The 26,809-nt window shown below is 40.2% G+C and overlaps 3 protein-coding genes across 21 annotated transcripts in view; 2 read left to right on the forward strand and 1 right to left on the reverse strand.

The window, feature by feature from the left end:
• The window catches only part of USP3 (ubiquitin specific peptidase 3), a 43,048-nt gene extending 31,671 nt beyond the window's left edge, over window positions 1-11,377 (forward strand). For all 5 annotated transcript variants that reach the window (XM_074599738.1, XM_074599741.1, XM_074599742.1 and 2 more), the window contains 8 exons: window positions 527-640; window positions 3,609-3,755; window positions 5,709-5,815; window positions 5,967-6,047; window positions 6,992-7,110; window positions 7,278-7,391; window positions 7,504-7,571; window positions 9,203-11,377. In XM_074599738.1, the coding sequence (XP_074455839.1) occupies window positions 527-640; window positions 3,609-3,755; window positions 5,709-5,815; window positions 5,967-6,047; window positions 6,992-7,110; window positions 7,278-7,391; window positions 7,504-7,571; window positions 9,203-9,368 (916 nt within the window). In that variant the 3' untranslated portion in view covers window positions 9,369-11,377. The remainder of the gene's footprint in view (window positions 1-526; window positions 641-3,608; window positions 3,756-5,708; window positions 5,816-5,966; window positions 6,048-6,991; window positions 7,111-7,277; window positions 7,392-7,503; window positions 7,572-9,202) is intronic.
• A 478-nt stretch (window positions 11,378-11,855) lies between these two features.
• FBXL22 (F-box and leucine rich repeat protein 22) lies at window positions 11,856-21,053 on the forward strand. The gene is made up of 2 exons (XM_074599744.1): window positions 11,856-15,475; window positions 18,295-21,053. Exons 1-2 carry the CDS (start codon window positions 15,141-15,143, stop codon window positions 18,638-18,640), a joined length of 681 nt encoding a protein of 226 aa, XP_074455845.1. The 5' UTR covers window positions 11,856-15,140; the 3' UTR covers window positions 18,641-21,053.
• Window positions 21,054-26,130: 5,077 nt separating this feature from the next.
• The window catches only part of HERC1 (HECT and RLD domain containing E3 ubiquitin protein ligase family member 1), a 122,984-nt gene continuing 122,305 nt past the window's right edge, over window positions 26,131-26,809 (reverse strand). For all 15 annotated transcript variants that reach the window (XM_074599724.1, XM_074599735.1, XM_074599734.1 and 12 more), the window contains one exon: window positions 26,131-26,800. In XM_074599724.1, the coding sequence (XP_074455825.1) occupies window positions 26,615-26,800 (186 nt within the window). In that variant the 3' untranslated portion in view covers window positions 26,131-26,614. The remainder of the gene's footprint in view (window positions 26,801-26,809) is intronic.

Below are 26,809 nucleotides of genomic sequence, written 5' to 3' on the forward strand. Positions count from 1 at the left end.
CTGCATTTAAAGTAAGGTTAAGAAGTGCTAGTTATAGTTATATGTACTCCAGACATTACGCTACTTAATTACAGCTTTAATACGGTCATGGGGATGTGTCTGCAAGGGAACATAGTACACAAAAAGCCAAAATAAAAATAAATAAATAAAAACCAAACCCAAAATCATAAAAACCATGAAAATCCCAACCAAAAAAATCCCAGTGTAAATGATTCACAATCTGTAGCTTGTTTGAGCAAGTATTAAAGGGATGATGTTAGCAGAGCCTACAGTAAAATGGCAAAAGGTGGATAGATTTCCAGGTGAGTCCTCAACATCTGAAATGTAACTTTCCAAACCTGCATCTCTCTTCACAGTTATGGGTAGGATTTTGGACATAAAATCTTTGAAGTACTGCAAAGGATATTTACCCAGCTGTTATAATCTTAACCAAAGTAATGTCTGATATTTGTACCATTGAGCTAGTAAACCTATAACTTTTATAACACAAATCCATATTAATCACCAGCTTTTACTTTCTTTCCAGTTCATTGGTGGAAGAATTCAGAAAGACGCTCTGTGCTTTATGGCAGGGAAGCCAAACTGCATTTAGTCCAGAGTCTTTATTTTACGTTGTTTGGAAAATCATGCCAAACTTCAGGTAAGTTTTGTAGAATAAGAACAATATTCTTGATTGCAACCTTGTATTGCTGGTGCCCTACTCTAAAATTTGCTGAATCCATGGGATGCACTCTATGCAGCTTTCCTATATGCCCACAAATATGCTTTGAAAAGGATCTTCACTTTGACAGTTTTGTGTTCATTGGTAATGCTTTTTTTATTTTCCCGCCACCTTTCTACCACATGCTACCTGTAGCAGTGTCAGAGACGACGAACATCTCAAATACTAAAATAGTAGTAGTTGCACCTTTGAGCCAGTGCTCCGAAGGGCAGAACAATCAAGATAATGACTGGTAGGTAAGTGCCAAGTGCATGGTGTTGACAGAACCCAAGCTTGGCTGCGATAAGAAAGTGATGTAGTCAGATAAAAAAGGTACAGCACCTACAGGCCTAAATGCAAACATACTGGCTGAAACTTCCTTGATTCTCTCAAAACACTGTAGTCACCAGCTGAACATGAAGTAAGGGCTATAAGAAAAAAGTCTTGTGCATAATAGGCATTCTGTGCCCATACTGACAAAAAAGACAAGAAAAAGAAAGGGAAAAAGAAGGTTACCCAAGTAAATCAAAGTATCGTTCCTCTCCAAGGTCTCCCTGTCCTGGCCCCTGAACCTCTTTCAAAGGAGCACTGAAACCTGTTAGGATATATTGTGATGAAGGTAAGTTGCTCCGTGTTCTCAGGTAGTAAAGATGTTCGGTTATCTGTTACATCTCCAGCAGTGCTGAAAAGATGCTGTGAACATATCTGCTTAACAAGTAACCCGAATAACACAAATCTATTTATTCTGTCCTTCACATTGCCAAATATGTTTAATTTGGCTTATGAGAATCAAGGAAGTTTAATACCAGTAGTTGCAAGCAGCGACCAAAATGTTATAGGCAAGTGAACATCATCCATAATGTTCTTGACCAGTTCCCCTATTACAGTCTTTGCTATAATTCTTGTTAGACTGAGAAACCAGTTCATTAAAGTTCCTCAAGCAAATTTTCAGCACTGTGGGTTCTATCACAGCTTTTAAAAGAAAAGGTGCTGTTTGTTGGGGTTCTCCCCCTCCCCTTTTTATTCCCAGTTAGTGGGGAACATGTCTATGATACATTGATAAGAGAACTCATGAAATCAAATGGAGAATAGCGTCATCTGCTCAGTAGATCCCCACTCCCACATGATCCAGGGAGAAAATTTGAATTTGTTCAGTGGTTAATTGTGCCTTGTAAAAGCTGACGATGCTGCAATTCTAGTTTTACCTTGTGTGCTTCTTGTGAGACTGGGAGAAGGTGGATGGACGTACACATGAAGGAAAGCCAACAGCAAACCAGCCACTTTGGCTTGTGCTTAGGAAGCCTGAGGTGGTGGGGCAGAGGGAGGAAACATGGTTGGAAACCTGGTTTAATTGTTTTAGCCCAAAGAGATTTCATTGTTAAAGGCACGTTGTGCCTGCTTCCAAGGACTGCAAGTGCTGTTCTTCTTACAGAAGCTTATAGAAAAAACTGCCGCTGATGCATTCCATGGCTGAGTTGCAGGATGTGTATTTTGCTGATTTACTGGTGTATAAATAGTATGCTTCTATTCTCCTCGTAACTGTTCCTGGTTGTATCCTTTCTCGTTGCTGGTAGGAAAAGGATTGTCAGAGGTGGGCTTGAATTGAGTTGCTTCAAGTAGATGGAGATCAGCTTTATCACACAAGCTGACTATCAGAGAAATGCTTTTTGCTGACGGGCTTTTAGGTCATAGTTTATTTTAAACAGTGCGTCGTCCATATCATCATGTTCTTAAAGATCTGTATCTATACTTATGCTTTTTAACAAATCCAAAAAATCTTTCATCTATAATTAACATATTTGTATGCAAGTATAAACACATGCACCAGGAGCACAACCAACAATGTGGAATGATTCCAAAGGTTATTTCATCAAATTTGTTGCAGAGCAAGGGTGCCATGTACTTCAGAGCTCTTCTGTGAGGAATTTAATATTGAAAAGGTGTCTGAAGCAAAGACTTTGCATAAATTTCATCTTCAACTGTTCATTATGATTACCTATATGTTTGTTTAATCGAAGACATCTGAATTCAGTAAATGAAGCAAATCCTGTGTTATCTCAGCAACTTCAAAATTATCCTATGGTGTGTTCAGTTAACATGCAGCTTTGAAGCCGAGTTCTGGTTTACTACCTTGTTTCACAGTAGTGTATAATTATTTCGCAACTTTGGGAGAATAAGGCATATTTTACTGTGATAGCTTCTCTGTTCCCTTTGATTATGTTTGTTAGTGGTGAACTAATAACGGTGTCTCTTTGAGCAGCATTGCTGCTGATGGCATGACACAGCTGAGACTGGAGCGCTGTCCCACCAAATCCAAATGCTCAAGAGGTGCTCTGGATACCCCACCATTACTCCCCTCTCCCAGCAAGCGGTGTGTGGGTTATGCAGGGCAGGTGTGCAATTCTGAGCATGGCTTTAGAGTTCGCCCTAGAAGAAGAAAAAAAATCTCTCTTCCATGCTAATTATTTCAGACTTTGTATTGTTGCTGAACGATGCTTGTGGAAAACAAACCCAAAGATTAAATTCCTGGCTTTTGGGGGGGTGGTGGCGTTAATGTTAACCAAATATGTGAGCAAATGTTATGTCTTTGCTGCTCCCTGTTTTCGAAAAGTTCTCTTCCTGTCTAAAAATGTGTATTCTTAAATGTTTCTCCATCTTCAAAGAGATACACAGAGTGCGAGCGAGCTGTGAAGGACCAAAATCGCTTAGTTTGTCTAGATATACCTGTATGTTTCCAAAGGTTACTTGGAAAGCTTTTTTTTGCAAAAAATATGAATGTCTCTGTGAAGTCTGCTCCATGTTATTAAACAAAGGTTCTTTCATGTGACCCTGGTGCTCTCTGTGTGTCGGCACTGAAGCAACCTGTATATTTGGTGATTGTGTCGCTGTTGTTTCCTTTTCTCTTAAGGGGGTACCAGCAACAGGATGCCCACGAGTTCATGCGTTACCTTTTGGACCATCTACACCTGGAACTCCAGGGTGGCTTCAATGGTGTTTCGCGTTCAGTAATTTTGCAAGAAAATTCTAGTCTGTCTGCAAGCAACAAATGTTGCATGTAAGAAGTGGTTTTTAATTTCTTCAAAACCTTAATGTCTTTGTATGGGTCTGTGTGTGGTGGATCTGAAACTTCAAATTCATGGTTCCTTGTTTAAATTCTCTTTAGTGCCTCTATAATGTCACAGATTACAATGCTGCAGGTTATAAAGGATTAGCATACTATAGGATGTGCTGCTTTTGAAAAGGATCAGCAGTTTTCATAGGTGTGAGGGAGCATACAGCCTGATTTGTAAACACTTAAAATTTATTAGTCTTTCAGAAATAGAAAGAATGAACTTTATATACCCATATAGAATTCTTTGTTCAGACAGTCTCATTGTCTTAGGGTGACAGGTGGCCTGAATGATACAGGAGCAAAAAAAGATGGCCAGGTATTTGTAGGTTTGAATTGTCAGCAGACCTCCTGGATCATGGAGCGAGCAGTGCAGTTACACTTTGAAGTCAGCTTCCCTGCAGATGATCTGGCTGTATTTGCGTATCACTTCACACAGTTAAAGCTCTTGGTTTTTTTCCTGGTAATTTTGATTTTCATGTTGTTGTCTGTCTTGAAACAGAGGTAATCCGTGTGTTTCACTCCTCTTTCTGTACTTCTCAAAATACTGTTGTTTCTGAACTCTGTCCCAGCTGTGTTTTCTCGCAGATTGAAACTGTCACAGAGAGAAAACACTTTAATTGGCTTCAGAAAGGAATGTTAAGTCAGTTCAACCTGCGCATTTGATCCCTTAGTCCTTGGATTCCCTGTGTAAGAGTTGAGTGAGTTTTCCCTTCCTATACAGACTAGGGCAGGGTAAGCAGGTCTGAGAGAGGCAGGATTTTATAGATACTTCATTAGGGAAAGCCTAGAGTTTGGACTGTGCCTTTTTTACCACATTTGTATTGCTTTGCTGATGCTTAGAAATCCCACAAAAAAATCCTAAAATGTTCTTAGAATTAAAGTGTATTTAAAAACTAAACCAGCTTTGGTTTGTCAATGTTTCGAGTGTCAAAACCCAAGGAGAATTTAAACTTTGTTCACATATCTACTGTAAACTTGTCTTGAGAATGGCTGTTGAAATGCATGGTGAGGTGGAGTAAGCTGCCTTTTGTCAAGGGCAAATTAAGGTCACGTACACTTAAGTGCCTACAGTAAAGTAATAAATATGCTGTGAACGCTCTCTTCTTGAGCGCTGGTTTATTTGGGTAGCCATTTCCTTCTGCTCAACAAGAAGTGTTCAAATTAACTTTAAAGCTGTAGGTGGAGTGCAGATAAGGAACACAGGTTTCTGCAGGCTGTGGTGTCAGATTTGCAAGCAAACTAGCAAGTTTAGAAGTTGTATAATAATATAACTTTAAAATGTTTTGTTTTGATTTTTTTTAATTGTGACTATGTAAGTCCATTACGTAATCTGCTGAAAAGATTGAGAGTAATGAAAGTGCAGAGAATATGGAAGCAGAGATACACGTTTATTCTATCGTAACGCAATTTAAGCTGGTTTTGGCAGTGAAATGCAGAAATATGCTTTAAGTCAAAATTACTTGTAACAAAGGGTACAAAATTAAAACGAAAATATGCTCGACCTCTCTAAAAGGGAACAACTTTTGTTTCAGAAACAGCCTTAGTTACAGGCTTAAAACACTGTACCCCTGTGAGCATCAGCTCTTCACTATAGAAATGCAATCAACCACAACACCTTCAACACTGAAATTTTGAGCATCTGCTTAGAGCATATGCAGTTCACGCTTCCTTCAGGTACAAGATAAAGCTGAAAGTATTATAGCAGGTAAATACTTGCACTGTAAATTCTGGGGTGAATGAAATGCCCGGTGGATGAACTTGGTCACTGTTTGTCACACATAGACAAAACCACTCTGCCTAGTAGTGGTGAGCTGTGAGCAGCAAACATGTAACAAGTATTGAAAATTAAACTGAGACATTCTGACTGACTTTACCTCTATGGTGTGGTTTGTCTAGAAATGGAGCGTCTACTGTTGTCACAGCAATTTTTGGAGGCATTCTTCAAAATGAAGTCAACTGCCTAATATGTGGGACTGAATCCAGAAAGTTTGACCCATTCCTAGGTAAGGTGCCTCTTGCTTTCATAATATTAGGTGACTTAAGGCAGAAAAAATAAATCTGAAGCTTGAAAGATGTCACATGACTGGTTTAGCCTGAAAAGATTAGGCATTGTTTTATTCTCTAATTTATTTTTTTAAATCTTTGTTTTTCTAGACCTTTCGCTAGATATTCCAAGTCAGTTCAGAAATAAACGTACTAAAAATCAAGAAAACGGACCAATGTGCACACTACGAGGTAAGAGTGCTTGGATAATGAACTAAGAGTATACACTGTTCAGAGTATCTATTTGAGAGAAGCCAAGCTTTCACCGAGGGTGTGACTGGGTGCCACATGGCGTCTTATTTTATGAGATTCTGTGGTAGAAGATGGTGCCAAAATAGTTTTCCATACAGGTTTTACGCCAGTCACCATGTATTGACACAGTACTGTGATAAACTGGAGCTCAGAAGTGCTTCAGGAGGTCAGCTGAATATCAAAGACGACTCCAGCAGAGATTTTTCTTTGTGATCAGAGTATTTCTAATGTATTCCAGTCTTTCCAAGCTAGAGTCATCTGCATTGTGTCCTGCTAAGGTTCTGTGCTCAGATGCGTGTGCCCCTTGTGCACAGCAAGGATGGCTCTGGGGCGTTCTGCTTTTTAAACAACAGAAATACAATCCTGCAAACTTGGGCACTAGTGCTGTTATTGGCCTTGTTTTAATGGATGATCATTTTTACAGATTTTTGAATATACTTGCTGCAGATTGTGAAATAAGAATAAAACCCCCATTATTTTCTCCGTTCACTTGGTACCTTGAAACCAAATCACCTTTTAAAAGTTGAATGTTCTTTGTTAGAAAGTCATTTAGTTACTTTTGAGTAGTTGTGCTGTATGTTAGACGGAATCTTGTTTGAAAGATGGGAGATTTTGTGAATGCCTTTTTTTCCCTTGAACTGCTTTATGTTTTAAGGAACAGGGAATGCTGCATGTTACAACATGTTACTGTATTAAAACACGTTATTACCAGCTTTTTGCTGCACAGATGTATGTAGTAACTAGAATAAGTGCTGTGGCTATGCACACCTTCTCTATAGTGCTGTATTTGTTGTATTTCATGTTACATACATCACTTGATGGCATCTTGAATCGGGTATCTTTACGTGGGTGTTTTGGTTTTTTGTATCTTGTTCTGTTTTTAGATTGTCTTCGCAGTTTTACAGACCTGGAAGAACTTGATGAGACGGAGCTGTATATGTGTCACAAATGCAAAAAGAAACAGAAGTCCACCAAAAAATTCTGGATTCAGAAACTACCAAAGGTTCGTATAAGCATGAAAAGTAACAGCAAGACAGTACATCAAAGGAAATAAGGACTCAACCATTAGTAGACCAACACCTAACCCTCCCACAGGCTACTGCAGATATCTAGCACTAAGTTCAACCTCTTCCTCTAATTCGTCCTTTTTTTCCTTTTTAAATCCTGTAGGTGCTATGCTTACACTTGAAACGATTTCACTGGACAGCATATCTGAGAAACAAGGTTGATACATATGTTGAATTTCCCTTACGAGGCCTAGACATGAAATGCTACTTGTTAGAGGTATGAAGACTCACTGAATACTTTCTGTAGTAATTTGTTCCACAATATATGTCTTTATTACGAATTATAGTAGGTGCTATTGAGATCTGAAAAGTTTTCTTTTTAACCACAGCCCGAGAACAGCGGCCCAGAAAGTTGCCTCTATGACCTTGCAGCTGTTGTTGTGCACCATGGTTCAGGGTGAGTACATGGAGTAAGCCTCTGCTTCTTGGCAGAGACCTTCCTACTGAAGTACATGCAGAATTAATTAAGGTTTTTCTGTCCCTAGTGAACATCTGTACTTTGACTGGTGGAAATAAGCAGTAATTTATAAACTTAGGTGGAACTAAGCTGAATTAACTTCAGCTAGATCTATACAGTTATTCCTGTGAATGCCCACTGGCGGTCTTTGGGGGTAATGACAGGAAGCACAAGACAGAATGAAAACAGTCTAGTTCCTCTAGGAATAGAAAGCCCTGAACCAACAGAGTGAATCCAGGGGCCTCCCAGAAGTTAAGGCCTCATTTTGCAATTCTTAGTATGAAGCAGAAGTGTCTTTTTACTCTTTTATTCACTTTGGAAGGCACATGTGCACTTATGCCGAAAGAGTGCATGAGCATGTTTGGAACAACTGTAGACTGTAGATTGGCACAGTGAGAGCAATTATCCTGTATTTACCGGCTCTCCTACAGGAGTGAACCTCAAAGTGAATGCTAACAGGCATGCCACAAGGCTGGCTAGTGCTCATATTCTGCAGTAAAGTTGCTGGGTGTCGGTAGGGTTATTGGTTGTTTGGGTGTTTTGTTTGGTTTTTGTGTGTTTTTCTTTTCCCAGCCCTGGAGGGATCTGTTGAGAGTAACAGTAGTAGGTACAAAATAACTGTTTATGCTGAGAGAAATGTATTCTTGTCATTTAGGTGATCACTCTATAGGTGTGAGTTGTGAAAGGAGTTTTCTTAGAAAAGAAACTAAACCCTATTAATCAAAACCCTGCCAATACCTGAATTGAATTCCAAGATATGAAACACAAGTTCTATCCAGAAAGGCCTGTCTCTTTTTTTTTTTTTTTTTTTTGCTTTCTCTAGAGGAGCGGTCTGGACTCTCTTAAAGATTTGACTACTCACAGTTGTAGGAAAAACTATATGGACAGCAAAGGAAAGTTGGTTGTGATTAGAATGGAATTAGATGGTTGGAAACACTGAGTGTGTGTTACAACACGTAAGCAAGTGCAAGAAGCCTTTCTTGGGGTGGCAGGGTAATGAAAATTGATGGGTTTGTCATTCTGGTGTGTTAGATTCAAGAAATACGGCTCCAAGACGTGGATCTGTTTAAGACCAACTTGAACAATTTTCTTCTTGGTGTTCTGGGATTAGTTTAGCTGTGAGTGCTTTTGATTACATTTAGGCTATATGAGTCTTAAGACATAAATGGGGAAGATTCTGAAAATAGAGCATAGTGAAAGTTTTATAGCTAATGCCTGAATAATAGATAATGGGCTTGATTTTTATGTACACAAACATGGAAGTTCAGTGTTGCAGGAAGCCTTGCTTGCACAAAAACTACAGGATGCTAGTAAGCTCATATAAAAAAACCAAACAACCCCTTTCAGCTCATCCCAGTAAGTGGTTATTTTACTTAAAACTTGAATTTGGAGAACTTTTGAGCCCCGCAGATTAAGAAGGGATGCATCTTACCAGCTGCTGTGGAGGGCTGTCAGTTCCTTTCTTCCTCTGGTTCCTGGAAGTCTCTTAGCACTAAGAGCAAATGCAGCAGAGAATGAGGTGGTCTGTCTCCTGATTGTGCTTTCTTTCCCCGCCTCCCCCCTGCTGACAGCGTCGGCTCTGGACATTACACCGCATACGCAGCGCACGAAGGCCGTTGGTTCCATTTCAACGACAGTACTGTAACTTTGACCGACGAGGAGACTGTGGTAAAGGCCAAGGCCTACATCCTCTTCTACGTGGAACGACAAGCCAAATCTGGATCAGATAAACTTTAATACCTCCTTCTAATTCTCACTTATCAAGTCCACCGGACAAAACATTTCCATTTTTCCATAAATACTTGATCCAAGACTATTAATTTCATTGTGCACTTTTCAATTTCCTCTTGTGGGTTTTAGTTTTGTTGTGTCGATGGTAGCATTTGACTTACTGAATTTGGACACAAACTAACTTTTTTTTTTTTAGTTATACCAGAAAACCTCAGCAGATTTTGATTTGCTGCTTTAGTTGTGATAACTCAATTTTTATATATATAGTTTCATGAAATACTTAGTTATTTGACTTTTTTTATATTAATGTTTTCAGTTCTCACTTCCTAAAGGCACATTTACATCAGAGAAGCTTTCTGTCCTCCTTACAAGCAAGATAAATGTGCTTCTGATTATGAAGAGCAATACAACTTCATGCCGTTCTCACAGCTGTTGCGTAGATATGATTTACCCTCTTTAAATCAGAGTTGTTTGCACGTGCTATTTTCCCTCGTGCAAGAAACTAAACAGTGACCTCTGAACAATCATTCTTTGTCTGCAGAAGAGAGGAGATGTGGCATCATTAAATAGACCAGGTAATTGCTGCTATATTGGTGTGTATTCAGGCTGCTGACTTTCAGGAATCATTGTAAATAAACAGTTGGTTCAATTGTATCTATACTGCAGTTTAATTCAACTATTCCTCACATATGCTCTGCCCCCTCGACCCCTTCAAATTTAAAAAAATAATCTTAAAATATATACGTGTCTAAATTGTGCTGAGATTTATGGTTTTTTATCCGAACCTGAACTGCCTTAGACATCTCTTGGTTTAGACTGTCATCCTGAAATTTGATCATGAACACTTACTTGCTTGAAAACCTGGAGAATTCCTGGGAGTAGGACCCCAACCCTCCTTCCTGATGGGAACTGTGACTACAGCCCCAAAGTTTGGAGTGTGTGAGAACAGTCTTAGGTCTAAATATAGCACCTGTCCACTAAATGCCTGCCCTTCCCTTAAAAGTGAAAGGAAGCGGATGGTGGTCCAGATGCTTTACATGACGATTGTTTTACCAGTTCAAATGCAGACTAAAGGGAAGATGCTCAGTTTCACAGCGTCTCCTGTCCACCTACCTGCCCGACGGGAGATGACAAGGCAAGGCGGCTTGTTGTCTAGCTGTGGTACCTGCGCATTGGCCCAGTGTGGGATCTTTATTTACAGTCTCTAGGTGAACACTGGAGGCACGATACAATTTCTAAAACTTGGCTATCTAATGGGGAAAGACTTCTGTTAAAAAAAAATAAACTGAATTTTAGCTGTACTGCTGTTCTGGAGAGTGGAAGTGAGCTAATAAGATTTTTTTAAAAGGTGTATAGGAAAAGCAACATTGCACAATACAGGAGTCCCCTGAAATTTGACAAAGTCTACCCCCTCCCTGCCCCCCCCAATAGCTAGCCCCTGTGTGCCCAGCGAGGAACTGGATACTCCTAAAATCTCAAAAGTGTGGTAGTAAGAGTAGAATTTACTTATGTAAAGTCGCACCATCAAACAGCGCCTTTACTTGTGATAACAGTAAAATATAGTAGTCTGAAAACACACAAGAATTCAAGTAAAATGTGATTACCCTTTTTAGTTAATGCTTCTGAAAGACATCGTAGTACACAGTAAAAGTTTCCCTACAGCTCGTACCGTAGCTCAAGCTGCTGCACATGGCGTAGGCATCAGTTTCCCTGCTGTGGGTTACCTGCTAGCTGTACACTGACAAGTATAAAGAGAAATCACAATCAGATGTTTTTTTAAAATGTCATTCTTCATAGCTTTTCCACAGCATCTTAAACCAGGAAAGAGAGAAATTGGCTTAATATAGAACTGCAGAAAGCATTCAGCATTGCTAATGGTGTATGAATATGTAAACTGTCCACTAGTTAAAACCTGTTGTGGTTATTATTTCATACATTGTGACCTATATGACAATGTCTTCTTTTACTTAAGTAAGTTGAACAATAAATAGAACTATTCCTTGCTTTAAATTGTAGATAGTTTGTCACCCACCATTTCTCTGTTTCTTGCAGCCAGAGCCTTTCTCCTAATTGGAATAGGTAGCTGTTGTCATTTCTACAGGCAGAAAAAGGTATTTGACAGACTTGAGTGGTGTGTGGGGCAAGTGAAGCATCTTACCACATTACTACCCTGAAGGGCAGGGTAATGCTTACTGCTTACAGTTAGCTGGGCAGTTCAGTAGATGCCATCTATAGCTGCGTTTTGTCTGCATGCTACTTGGATTGGATTGCTTTAGAATTTCAGTTTTGAGAATACAAGGCTTAAAATACACAACTAGCTATGGGCCAGAAGCAGTTTAACTTACTTACAGTAGTCAGGTGTATGCAGCGTTCTCGCAAACCAGTGATGTAAATGTGCCTTTCTGTATTTTTAGAAACTTAAATTTATAATCTTTAGCAACATTCACTTATTTTAAGCAGCTTCTAATTCTCCAGTTAATTTTTTTTGGGTCAGAATTATGTTCTCACTTCAGTATTTCCTTTCAGTAACATTTGCTCTGTAACATTAAGGTCTTGGGCAATATTATCTATCCAGCACGGTCCATTTGAGACACGGCCATGGGAACACAATGCAATCAGGTCAGTCTTGTTCTTGCAGCAGGTGGTGATAAGGACTCAGCCATATGCTTTGCTGGAACAAGTACACTGTAAATTCTTTCCTAATTTAACTTTCTCCCACTGCAAACCCAGATGGACAGTATGAACAGTTTGTTGTGGCAACACAAGTATTTCTCTTCCTGGTGGAGAACTTTGCTTATCCACTGTATTCTATTCAGTGTGGTGTCAAAAAAAAAAAAAAAAAGTAACTGAGCACTGAACCAGTAACATATACTGCACCTGGCCTAGTATTACATTTTTAACCTTACTTGTATATCCTATATTTATCTACTAGCTTGTGGGGCGGGGGGGGATATCTCATTTCATTTAAGCCAAATGTTTCTTTTCTACTTACTGCTGATGATAGTACGTGCTAACTGGCAAGAATTTTTTTCTTGCGTGTGACTGTTCTGCAAGCAACAACTGCTCTACAGTTCAAAGATTTGCATTTTTTTTCACCAAAACTTGTCTGATTAAAGGTTGTCCTTTTTGTTAGTAATTGTTTAGCCACGTATATACAACTGGAGACAAGATTTACGTCAAACAAAACTGCAAAATGTCCTGCTCTCAGTATACTTCTGCGTTAGGGTGTTGTATAGTGAGCTGTTAAGCGCAGCGTTATGCAAAACTCTAAGGTGCTTGCAGGCAGAGCTCTGTCTCTTTGTACGCTCCGAAAGTGCTTTCCAGGTGGTAACAGATGTCAGCCTGAGGAGAGTTTAAAACTTTCAGACAGGCCAGGACAGTGGACTTGTGTCGAAAGCAGGAGGCCATTTACAAGGATTTTGCTAAATGAATGGAAAGTATAACACGTGGTGTTCAAAAGTTTCCCCAACAATGTTTCATTACTGATGTGTCTGTGTCTTACTGATGAGGTAATCAGCACCTTGAAAATTGATTCCAATGTGCTTTAGGATATCCTCAAGTACTGTAGTGCCATAGTTGTAATTGTTTACCATTAAAATCTAGTGTGTAATTTTCAGTGAGGATTACTGGCTGTGCTCATCTTGTGTGTTTCTGGAGCATTTCCAGGTTGAATGTGAATTATATCTCATTCACACAGTGTGTTTATGGAAAATGTGCCATTAAAGTGTCTCCTTTCCTTAGAAAATGAAACTCCTCTTGTCCTTCTACAGGCTTGCAGAATATCACTAGCATATGGCAGAGTATTTTAACTTGTTCTGGGTAAAACAAAATAAAGCAAATGGAAGTGTTCCCACTGTTTAACACCTCTACCAAAACTTAGCATCTAAACCCAAAGAAGACCTGCCCTTCAGTTTTCAAGGGCCTCGTCACCCAACAGCTGTTCATTTTTATGTCAGATTGTGGTGTGTGTCCTCTGTGTGTTTAAAGAGATCCTCCTAGCAATGGTAACCTTGTCATTGAGTTTGCTTGTGTGATGGTGGTTTTTTTTATAAATAATATTCTTGTGTTTATTACAACTTTGAGCAGTATTAACTATTTAAACCTGGTTGAAGACAAAGGTAAGTTCTGAAAAGGATGAAGGAGACAGAGTGAGAGTAGAAAAATGCTAGTAGGAGAATGAAGAACAACTGCTGGCACCCCATTTAAACTGCTGTTGTCCAGGGAGAGGCTTCCGGGGTATGTGAAATCATCTACCCTTCTTGTCCCTTTTGTGGCTTCATAAAGTACTCGTGGGGAACAGGAATCTCCTTCTCAGTTCAAGGAAAATATTAAATGACAAAGGATATGAAACGAAAAAGACTGGCAATGGTTAAGCACAGTTTACTGTGTATAATAGAAAATTACTAACTCTAAGGAATTAAACAGATCCACAATTGCCATTTTTTTGAGTCACTATGTGTAAGCATACATGTTACTCAAGCACAGATTAGAAGCTAAAATAATTGTTGCAGGTAGCAAAGAATTTCAAATCTCGTTTTTCAGAGTTGAATTTCAGACTGCAGTTGCAGCGTAAGAAGCAAAAGATGAACTTTGGTCCTACTCAGCCCTGTCACATTGAAACAAACCCAATTAAAATGCATAGGTACATAAAATCTCCAAGCTACTAAAACTGTGCAAGCCACTTCAAAAATTCCTGCAGGGCTGTTTTTCTGTTAAGATCTACTAATTAGCTGAATGTATAATTTTTCTGTATTAACACAAGACAGAAGATGGGCATAAACTACCTTAATCTTGAGCATTTTTATTTCACAAACATGAAAGTTAGAGGGCTGCTCGCTGTTGCTTTTGATTCTAACCTGCCATTTGCTCTAGCTTTATTTTTTCTGAGGAGAGACTTTCTGGTTTTGCCTTTACTGGAAAACAAATGCTTTTACTCCTAGAAACCAATTCTATATATCCCTTTCCCACCAAAACCAGAACTAAACCTATAAAAACATAAACAGTAAAAGAAAACTTGTAAAACTCAGCCTAATAGAAAACATCTATTAAAAGCACAAGCCTACAAGCAGCTAAAGATAGACTTGCTGTTCCCACGCACGCCTTCCTGCGTACCATCACCTTCCTCACGCAAAGGTGGGGAGACAGCGTGTGGTGTTTATTCAAATAACAGTGTGCAGGAAACTGCCCCTTAGTCTGAGGCTTGGAAGTGGAAGCTGCAGGTTTTGTGTGTGCGCTTTAAAGCACCCAGGGAATTTTTCACCTCATTTTGCAAGCTGTTTGTGGGAGTTCCTCATCTACTATGAGCCTTGAACATGAAGCAAAAGTGCAGCCTTAGAAAAATCACTGCTGTACGCTGCAAAAAACAAACTTCCGCTTGGAAAGGTAAATGCTCCAAACTTGAGGGGCTGGCAAAGCTACTCCGTGCAGCTGTGGCTACACCCCCTGCTTCAGCCCCCAGTTCAGTAACTCGGCACAAGAACTTTGCTAAACTTCAGGAGTGCCTAAAAGGAAAGAAATACCTTTTAAGGAAGCATTTCATGACAGTCAAGTGCTGCATGCCCATTCCATTCCCTTGTAGAAACAGAACAAGAGTTTCATGAACACGTTTCTTTTCCTTCCCCTGTTCTTAGCTTCTGCACCAGTTGTTCGCCAAAAATAAACACCATTCCACAACCATATATGTGCAAGAGCTTTCTGGTGATTGTGAGCCCCCTCCACCACTGCTGGTATCCCATAAGGCCAGGAGACTCTCTTCCTTCTAACACGCTCTGAACGGCTATGCACATAACCCAGCTGAATCGGGAATGCCTTTTACATCTGTTTTCTTTTCTGGACAAAAATAGCAGGAAAAGTTTAGCAAAAACATGTCACAAGTTGCTAGAAGTGTTTCAGGATCCTTTACTGTGGTCTTTGTTGAACTTTCATTCTCCAGTGGAACTAAAGAAGGATAATTTTCTCCTGGGACCTGCTTTAAAATACTTATCCATCTGCTGGTATTCAGAGAGAGTCAAGGTGTGTAACATTGAGGACTGGATGAAAAACAATTTCCAGAAAGACTTCTGTAACAGGCATGAGAACACAGTCAGTGACTTTTTACTAGAAGTTTGCAACAGGTACGTTTTTTGGGTAACTGCATCTACTGTAAAGGTTTAACTGCCTTGCAATGAGAGAATTGAGAGCTATTTACGCCATACATCCTATGTGAAGTGGAGCACTGTGGACGTGAGTGCTTTGACTTTGCAGGCTTAATATAGTGTTAAGTTGGTTTTATAGCGGCGATAGTGTATACCTCGTACTGACTTTCCTTAAGCTTATTTTTTTTCTTTTTTTTTTTTTTGAAGAATGAATAATTAATACAGGAAAAGTGCCATGCTGCCTACTAAACTGCTGCTTAACTGAAATGTACCATTCTGGCAGTACAAAACATTGTCCTGGCCGGGGGGGTGGGGGGAGCCTAGGGGGAAGACATGATTTCGTATAGTGGACCATATGTCACAACAGAACCAAGTTCATTAAACATGTTACTAGAATTAAGTATTGCTTTCATACTGAAATTCAACTCTACCTAAGCTTTTTATAAACTACAGTAAAGGAAAAGAAATACCACTATGGAAAAGCAGCGCTGGGTGCACACCCTTTCTTAGAACAGCTTTACTGCTACAAAGCAGCTCTAATTAACAAAAAGTTAAATGATGTTAGGGGGAGCAAACTGGGTAGAGCCAATGCTGGTGTTTTACTAACACGCAGGATGGCTGTGGTCCCAGACGGGAGCTGAAAGGGGCAGGCCAGTGCCTGTCCTGAAACGGCACACCTTTGTGCCGCAGCCAGCCTTCGGCTTTGTGCCACACCGGGGATGGGAAAAAGTTCTATTTGGAAGTAACAATTAAAAAAACCCCAACAAATGACAGGATACCGACAGGACAGAGTGTCTGACTGGATACAGTACTGACTGCAGCAGTACAGTCTCCAAACAGCAACAGTGCAGTCCCAAACCAAGGAGTGGAATGTAGGATCAAACCAGAACATTAAGTTGTAAGTACAAAATTTCAGAAGTAACAGTTCTAGAACAACTGTTAAAAAAAATGGATTAATTGGCCAAGTATCATGAGGAACCATATCTGTGCCTACAAAGGAGGGCGTAGGAGGAACCTCTGATTTTGGCAGTGGAATATCTACCCTGAGGCCACATTTAACTACTTCCATTTTTTTGCCATCACAAATTAGGATTCAGAAAGAGGACGTAAGACCACAGCTCTGCACAAACAGTGTAAGTGCCTTTTTCCTCTGCAGAATCCGTAACCCCAAACTGGTTGCTGCACAAAATTCAAAGCAAAGCCTGGGCAGCGAGCAATCTCAAAGTCCATGAAAATTCAGCCAATTCTTTTCCACAAATTAAACTGAACTATGCCACTTGCACCTCCTCCAACCTCATCCATTTTAGCCTTCCTAAGACAAGTTCCTGCATTTTTTTTGGAGCAGCCCATTTGAGTGCATTTCCATCCAAACAAAATTCCTAGCATTCTGTGCAAAGAAAAATGCAAATTAAACAAATATCCAGCTTTTCCCTCTGAGTACTTTTATTCTGTTGATGAAGCCACAAGAGATGGCAGGTGGGAGCCTTTCTTGACCTTACCTGCTTTAAAACATTTGGTTTTCTTACTGTTCATAAGTATAAAGGAAAAGGGTGGGGGGGGAAGATCATGGAGCTGAGATGACCTCACTTTACTGCCTCCGCAAAAGGTGAAGTCAAGCAGCCGGGGGGGTGGAGTGGGGGTGTAGAAAAAGAAGAACGTACTACGTACCAGGTTGTAAGGACAGAAGAACGTGCTGCAGTGATGGCCGAGTCCCTCGTTTGCCCCCACGGCTGCTGCACACCTAAAACCCTGACACAGGCTGTAAGCACAGATCTTTACGTGGAAGTGCTTATGGACACCTTACCGTTCTTGGGGGATGGAGGCAGGCTAATAGTTCTGGCCAAAGGTCTGACAAGATCGTTAGCATTGCTGTGATCATTTCCCTGCAATAACAAAGCCTAACGAGTCCTGTGCTAATAGAGGAGCATTCAGCTGCAGTTAGCTGAAGAGGTGGGGAGCTGAGCTGCTGCTCCCTGGAGGGAGGTGTAAGCCAAACACTGCACAAAAGGCTTTGCAGGTTCATGCGTAAGGGTCCTTGCAAACATGCCTGGTCAGCACAACAGCTACTACTAACCGGTCTGCTCCAGTTTTCTGCACACAGTGTAAGTCAGTCATCAACACACTGTCTTGGAATAGTCCTTTTCTGTACCTTCCCAAGTCTACCCAAGCAACAAAAAAGCAAGCTTTTTTAATTTGCTGCATCATTGCTTAACAGTGGTGTTCCTACCCGTTTCAGTGATTTGAAGGAAGGTTTAAGAGTTGGGTGGGGTTCAAGCATCAACACTCTTAAGTGCTGGCACCTGTTCAGTAAATCCAAGGAGCTGAAATACACCCATTAATCCCTGTAAAATCAAGAGTGGGAGCGTCTTACTTGCCCATGCTCGGCATGTCTACACAACAGTCTCTTCACTCAATTGTCCTCGAATTCATCCTGACTTGAGTCCCATCTCTACTGGGTCTTCATTCGCTGTGCTTGGGGAAGCGCAGCACCATGCAACTCCTTAAGAAAAAACAATGCAGCTGCAGCTTCAATAGGCATCTGCCTCCCCTTCTCCACTAAGCCAGCTGAGCTATAGATTTTGCTACCAACAGAAGACGGCAAGTAGGTAAGTTTTGCGGTTAGTAAAGCTGAGCATTAAAATCTACATATGCCCCCACCTACTCATGCATTCTTATCCCTCCTGATGGAACAGGAGGTATTTTTCTAACTTTGATATTTATTCTTGATGATACAAGCTTCTCCTGAGCTCTATTATATATTTTTCCCCTCATCTCACCTGTAACGATCATGTTTTCAGATGTCCAAACCTGCTCTCCCTGACCCTCTCTGGATGCGGCCATGTTACAGATGATTGCATCTTGCTGCTGCTCAAGAACTGCCCAAACCTCGAGACACTCAAACTGGAGAACTGTGTGCGGATCACTGACCAGACACTGGAAGCAGTGACCCTCTATGGGGGATCACTGCGAACGCTCCACGTGGATTTCTGCCGGAACGTAACACAAACTGGTCTAGAGAGAGTTAGGGAAAAGCGTCCTTCGATAATGCTGAGAGCAGAGAGAAGTGCTAACATGATTCCAGACAATAAGCCAGAAAAAAAATTCATGTTTGAAAAAGCATCAAGAAAATTGGTTCAGCTTTAAGCGCAACAAACTGTATAAACTCAGGCAGTGCGGGTGCTTCACTTCCACTCTCCTCTTGGGTGCCATTGCTTCAGTGAACCGGGGCTACTTTCCCACGTTCTGGGAAGAGTCCAAAAGTCCAAAGAGATGGCTGGTATGTTTTGCGAAGGCTGCACTGGGAAAAGGCATGTGTTGCCACCAGGACAGTCTTAAGGAAAAAAACCTGTTAGCTTTCTGTTGTTCCTTGAAACTGGAAAACCCTGCACTGCCGTCACATAATGCTAGACCTTATTAAGGCTGAAAATTGCAATTTTGATACCGTGTTGTCATGGATGAGGGGAACGTACCTCACTCAGGAGAGAGAAGCAGCGGTGTGTTTTATTGAGGTAAAATAGTAATTTGACAGAGTTCAGTAAATTTGATGGAATTTAACAAAGTATAACAGTGGATTAACGGCAAGGTTCACCTTATTAATTACTGCATGGAAGAAACATACGAAGGAAAACTGAGTTAGAAAGGAGTTAGAATGATTCACACAGAGACCCGAGATGGAAATAGTAAGGAGGACCCTCCCGCTGCATCACGAGGTTCGGAGTGGACCCCTTGGCTTTCTGAACTCCTTGTGTAATGGGAAAGGGCACAAACCTGCAGTAGATACAGCCTGAGTAACTGTATGATTTACACGAATTTCAGGGAAAGAGTGATTAACACATTTCTGTTAAAGGATATATCCATACTGTCATTCCATCCGCTACAGGTGATACCCAAGCCATGTAAAACCTTCCTAGCAAAAGCAGAGTGCCTGAGCACCATCACTTCCTCAGCGATTAACATTTGTAGCTCATTTGTCAGGCTTATAATGAGGGATGCATGGCAACCTGCACAAAACACAGTTTGACCCTTTACATAATGTACTTTGACAAGATATACCTAGTTATTTTTTAAAGTTGACATTAAAGGAAACGCAGTATAAACAACTGCTAGTTTATAGAACTATTCTACAGGAAAAAACAGTGACTTACAGCCTGGAGCATTACATGCTAAATTAGGAACATGCTACATTAGAGATCTTTATAAACACCAGTTTCTCACTGCAAAGTACAAAACAAATAGCTATTTTCAGCCCAAGCCACAGTGCTGTCACTTTCCTGTATGCTACTCTGCTACAGGGAAGTGAAACTTTTTTTTTTTCCAATGAAGGGTTGCAATGGCATCGTCTACAAAATTTGACACCAAAGGTTGCCACGGTTTTATTCTGCTGGATAAAATTTGCCTTGATCCAACACAGTGGGATTTGGTCATGGTATTGAGTACTCAGGACTGGTAACATCACATTCCCAGACTCTTTATGCACTTAACAGATTTTTGCCTGAGGAAAGGCAAACGTTTCCAAGTGCCACCTTACTGTGTCAACCGTACTGCAGTTACCTGTCCCGAGTTTTACTTGTTGGGTCTGTCTCAGTATAACAACCCAGAAAAATCACTGTGATCATTTAGTTTGAATTCAGGTTCTTTTAAAAAGCACCCTGTCTCAAACCCTGTGTGTTACTCTATGTAGGAGCATGTGTCCTCAAATTGTGCTCCCCCTTATTTTCCATTTTGTTCAGCAATTCTGACATGAATTCAGAATTCTGACTCCTAGAGAGCGCACCATAATACATAATCCTGCCCATTCTTGCCAACTCTGCAGCTGAACTTGTATTTACCCTTTAATCTCCCTCACAGTCAATACCATCCACTGAAAAACTTCACACTTACAAAAAATGGCAGATGGTTCAATCTGGCTATCGATAACTTAGTTTCCCCTAGAGGGCCGGACGTCAGCCCAGCTTAGACGTCAAACAGAAGGCTGTATACAGAGCAGTTTGACAAACTATGGATCATGAACAGTTCCAGCTTCAATCATAATAAAGCCTACAGCAGTTTAAATTAAAACCTTACACAGAGCAGGAACACCAAGTGTGTGTGACCTTAAAATTAAAGCAAATTTAGAAATACTAGCTTTGGGGAAAAATAGAGTCAACATTTCTGTTCCATTACACAGCAATTATTCAAGACCTCGTCACTACGGCAGTCTCTGTGCATATACCATCGCAAGCCTGCTCCTCATTTACATGGGGGGCTCTGCAATTGTGGATAAGTAATCTTCCTGCACTGATAACACAACACTGATGAAATCTGGTTAAACACACATGAACTGTAGTTTGCATTGCTGGAATTCAAGTACATCCAGACCATCATGGTTTAAAATAATCTGATAGCTTTTTTGCATTTTAACAGCTGTATCTACAGCTTTAGCTTCACAGACTTACTACTTGTCTGCATTTTAATCTTTTCTATAACTGGAAGACTACAAGAGCTAACTTTTCCTCTAAGGAACAGAACTTGTGACTTCTTAAATTGCTATTTAACAAATTATTAAAGGTTGTCACAAATATCTAACATGATACATGTTTTTCTTTTAATTTAGAGAACAGTGGGACTGTAGTACCTCTAAACCAAAAAGACTGTATGAACAGCTACTGCTGAAGTAAAGCAGACCTTCCCCCCCCCCTCATTGGCATCTAAACTGTAGAAACAACTGCTGAAGTTAGGCCTCAATTACTTAAGAATAACTGGTTTCGTTTTCCAATTTCTCCCTGTATGCTTTTTACAATACTGTTGCTCCTTTTATCAAAACTACATGGAGAAAATGCTTGGGGTGTCGTAACAGAGAACTCAGCTCTGACGCCTCAGGTAGTCTTGAAAGAAAGATTTATTTCAACTGATATATTGTCTGTTGTTCGTCCTTGAACAGAAGGAAAGGAAACAGGTTATCAAAATTCCACTTGAGGCCAATTTTATTGCACGAGTAGTACTGGAAAATTGTATTTCCAATCAGTTTCTCTAAGAAGGTAAGTTTCAAACAATCTCAGCAGAAATATTAGACTACATTCCTATGGCTTATTCTTTCCTCTGCAAGAACTGATGAGCTAGCTATCAACTCCTGAAAATATTCTTCATGTGGTGCATCAAAAATGGAAAGAGGAATTTACAGCTCTCAACGTAAGTGAATATACTTACTCCTCCTTTCCATCCTGGTTAACTGATCCAGAGATATCCTTTGGTACTCTCTAATTTGGCTGAGCTAAGAAATTAATCGCAGCATTACACAAACTTAGCCAAACAGAGCTGAAATGCTGGAGAAATACTTGATCAGTATGAGTATCCGTAAGAAACACTCACCCAGAAGGACAAATAAAGAAAATTTAATTATTGCATCTTCACAACTTGAAGATATTTAATGGCACTCATTCCTAAAATGTAAGTAGGACCCTTATGCATTGCAAAGGAAGGAACAAAACTGGAAGCACAGACGGGAAGGACAAAGAGCAATCCTAAACCAGCATCTGCACCTTGGAAAGGAGATTGCTAGACTGAACAGACTTACTGTGATGTGGAAACTGGGATGCTGACACAATTCTTACCTTGGATACACAATTCTTGCATGGAAAAAACACTAGTTTCACATATTGCTGACAAGCCAAAACAAGGTAGGAATTCTATATAGTCACGTTAGTAACCTTCTCTTCTCAAGACCTTCTCTTGCTGCCAGCTCTCTAAGCGCTGTGATGACAGATGCACGTCTGTAGATGCGTCTGTAGATGTAACACCTAACAGATTTTCAAGTAACTACAAGATATGAAAGCAGGTTTGCACATGTCTACATATTTTTTATGCCTTTTTGCCAGTTTTCTATCAGGACTGGTTTGGTGGGGGGGACACACAGACAACAGACATGGACACACACGGTGGTGTTACCTTTTTTTGGTTTTGTTTTTTTTTTTTACTTTACAGAGCTAAAAAGGGCCTTGGAACACTCTCCCACTTGATTTCTTTTCCTATTTGTGTACAAATGGCTCCAAGTAATGTTACTTTGCTCCTCCCCCTCCTTGAATGGGGACAGTTGTTCATGACATGGTAAAATTTGAACACAGTTGTGTCTATAAATTTTTTCAGCATCAATAATAAATTTTCTTGCTTAGCAATCCAATTTGAAAATTGACTATATAACCATTACATTTTACTTAAGGTATTATGTGAGGATGGAAGCATGTTAACAGTTTTCTTTAGTTCCACGCCATTTGAGTTCCATCAAAGTTCTCTTAACGTTACTGAAACGTTGTTTACTCTTCACAGACCCTAACTCTAACTTACCAGGCATGAAGGGAGGAAAGCTTGTTATCTATCGCTTTAGGATAGTACTCAAAAAAGGGGACAAACCAAGCTGCCTACTTGTAAGATGAATCAAGTTATCAGATGCAAGTAGCAAACAAGACTTGATTACCAGAAGTTTGTGCCTTTTCCTACACAGTAAGGGAACAGCAACATCCAGAAGGCCCTTCAGATTTCCATTGTGATACTGTAGCTCAGCTTGGCAATAAGGTAAAAGGCAGTTAAACAAAGTCGCACAGCACAGTACCATTGCTTGCTTACATGCAGTGGCATTTTTTTGCCGTTAAACTTCATCACCCAGTCAAAACAGCTCAATGACACATTTAAATCAAACTTCCTGACTTGATCACTTGTCCACCCCTTCTCTGGAGAATACACTCTTCACGAACGCATTCTGCTCTAACCAGTCCCCTCTAATTCCACCTACCGCTACATTCCAGTTCTGCCAGATGAACCAACGCTACAACTGCAAGCTCCAGAAAGGGTGAGGCCTCAACCAGGTAAAGTAACTTGTCTACCTCTAGTCTGGGGACTGGCTGTTCGTCTTCTCTCTGCTGTAGCCTGCCTACCTGCTTCAAAGGGCTACCCGCTGTCTGACAGCCCGACAGCCCCAAAGGTTAGGGAGGTACTTCCTAGGTGGGAAAGGAAAAAAAAAAAAAAAAGAAATAGGGAAAAGCGATGGGAAATGCCAGAAGTGGTAGGGAAGAAACTACCTAATCCCAGGGTACAAACAGGATAAGAAACGTAAATTATGGGCTTCAAGAAACAACAGCTTTATAAACCAGAGAGTAAGTGCTTCTTGAGAGTTATTTGAGGTGTAAGGAAAAGATTAGGTACTACTCACGTATAACAAAAAATAAGCAGCAGCAAGTAGTCATGTTAAACAAGGGACACAGGCTTTTGGCATCTACATGCCATCTACAGCACATTACTGCCGTGGCTAAAGCTTTTCAAGCTGTTTTTCTCTAGTTATGTTTAGAATTTAACACTTTAAGCTTACTGTGCCTCCATATCTCATATTAATTTGAAATGGGTCTAGATAAACACATTGTCACACGCCTGTTCCTGCCTCTGATACCCATCTGTTACCACTGACACTTCCTGCTTCAGTCATACGCGTACGTCCCACCCAATGCTGAAAGGTGGACGGGAAACGAGGTAGGACGTCTGGGATTCACTTGCAGCCCACCTTGCTACAGCCAACCCTGCCTCACGCAACAACGCTGCCACTAGGTTTCTTACAAGATCGAGTTACATATTTTTTTCTCTAAGTAACTGCACGTATGACCTACTTATACTACAGAATGCAGACACAGACTGGTAAGATTTATTCCCCTTTCTATATTGGGAGATGTTTGCATACATAAAATACCCTTAAACTGACATAAAGTTAGAAATTTCTCAGATGGTCTCCAACAGCAGGACATAACCAGCGCTGTACATTCTTTATCTTTGTATGCAATTATGTATAAGAAGCCTTGTGCAAGAAACTTGAATGTGATTCCAGCCTCACTCAGATGCCCAAGCAACACAAAAATGTCAATCAGCAGGTTAAAGGGAATGTAGGCACAATATAATTATGGTGAAAGCAAACAGTAGGATAAAATAAAAATGACTAAGCGCATGATAGTTTTAATGACGCTAAGACAGAATATTCAAAATACAAGCACAATCAATAAAAAAGTCTCAATTAAAGCAATCAAGCACAATCCTTTAATCAACATCAATATTTACCAATACCAACATCCTCTTTCACTTTACTGTAAACTGCCTCCAAAACCACCCTCATTACCCAAGAAGCCAACTGCATATACCATACAAAACTGTAATTTTTAGGCACAGTTCTATTGTTTTCCGTGCCTGATTGCAACAGACTGACAAATTAGTAGCACTAATTCAGACACATAAATGAAGTCTAGTAGACAATAACACAGGACTTTATATAGCAGTTTCCCCTTTTATTTGTAACCTTATACTTTTTATGTATTACACCTATAAATTTAGACCAAGATGTGAATATACTCCCCCACAACATAATGATGGGACACCAAAGTCTCAGTCCAATTTGGAACCATAATACATAATGAGGCAGGAAACTACGTCTGTGTGATTTCAGAGCCGAGTCCCACCTCCTCCCAAAACTGCCGAAAGCCCTCCTCCAGGTGTCTCACGTTGCAGTCTGCTTCTTGGTCACAGCTCAAGAACCTTTTGCCCTTTTCATGAGCCAATAACTAGTCCTAACCAAAATAACTTCACAGATCTGCAAATTTTATCCAGCTTATCAAGTCAGCCCTTTGGCCACTCTGAGCTGGCAGCAATGCACCACTTCAGTCTCCGACAACCAGGACATTTCCTATCAACGCCTGCTAACGTACAACAACCACATGCGGGAAAACAACAGGAATTTCTGCTCTCTTCTCCAGAATTAGCTGGACCAGCCTTGTCCCAGGCGAGATGAAGCTAACAAATGCTGTGGGCAGCCCTCAGGCCCCGCAGCGTCGGTGCAAGTGAGGGGGGTCAGGGCAGAGCAGCAGTGACTCACCTGGGGACAGACTCTACCCTTCGCCTCAGCCCAGTTAAATCCTGCTCCTCCGCACCCAGCAGCCCTTGCAGTTTGACACAAATCGTGTTTTTGACAGAGACCCTGGGGAATTATCTATTCTTCAGCACTTGCCTAAGACACAGAGCACAAACGGCTTTGTGCAGTCCGTTGCTGTCCTAACTAAATACACCCATGGCAGTGTAAGCCACACCCTGCTGAACATAATACAATTACAGCTGCAACCAAATGAGACCAAACACATGACATTTTCTAAAATCAAAGGCATAAACTAAGACTGTATACAAAATCCATAGCCTCACCTACTGCCCTGTCACTTTCATTTTTTTGTACTCTGATCAGGAATCAACTACATCAACCTGTATATTAAAAGGATTTTTTTTTTTTTTTTGACAAAAGATTTAAAGGTTTCTGAGTCAAGGTGGCAACATGTTACTATTGTCAACAACTACTACTCTGGAGGAGAAAAATCTTTAAATGAAAATCAAGAAGAAAGAAAGTACCACGTTAACTTGTATTGAAGTACGAGGAATAAATAGTGGTATACCCGAAAAAGCCAGTACCTCAAAGACATTAAGAACGCAGAGCACAGTACTACACATCAGGTTCACTGAAGAGAAACATTTTAAGATGCTTCAAATGTCACATCCTGTCTAAACACTGTAAAACTATAATTTCCTGAGACAAAATAGAAAAGTATGAAGACTGAGTAAACCAACCACAGTTCACAAATGCATACAAGCAACCAATTCTTCAATTTGCTTTATTTTTCTCTGCATAAAGAACCCTGCACAGGCAATTCAAATTAAAACAAAATAAATATGTGAATATTCATGTAAAACTGTCCTTGCTAATGAACAATTATACACAATGTACAACTCTTCATGTTCACTGGGAGGGCTTACAAATGTACTATTCCCAACAAAAATGCACCAAAATGTCTCCATGCAAACTTACCAAAAGTGACCAAAAAAAGGAGAAAAAACTTACTGATCATACTTTTTTGTTTTCTTTTTCCTTGTTTTCTTTTTTACAATCACAAAAAAATAAAAACATCTAATTTTTTGTTACATTTATAGTAACTAAAATGTGGCCACTGTCTATTAACGTCTGTTTTTATGCTCCTAAAACATCTATGGTTACTGTAAAATTATGTCAACAATGAATTGGACTTAGGGCACTATTTGTAGTAAAAGGAAGATGATTTTGTTCACAGAATGTTAATAATCTGTGTCTGAGCCCTCTGCATTGTCCACATTCCGTGAGAGCATATAATTGTCCATATCTATAGACCTGCAATTATTGATTGCATAGCGCAAACGCTCTGCCATGATTAGTTGACTGGAGTAAGGTGGGAGCCTCAGTTGAAAGAAACAAGTCTGTGAGGTAGGCAAGCTGTCGTAAGGCTGTGGAAA

Source organism: Larus michahellis, chromosome 9, assembly GCF_964199755.1.
Source record: "Larus michahellis chromosome 9, bLarMic1.1, whole genome shotgun sequence".
Lineage (NCBI taxonomy): Eukaryota > Metazoa > Chordata > Aves > Charadriiformes > Laridae > Larus > Larus michahellis.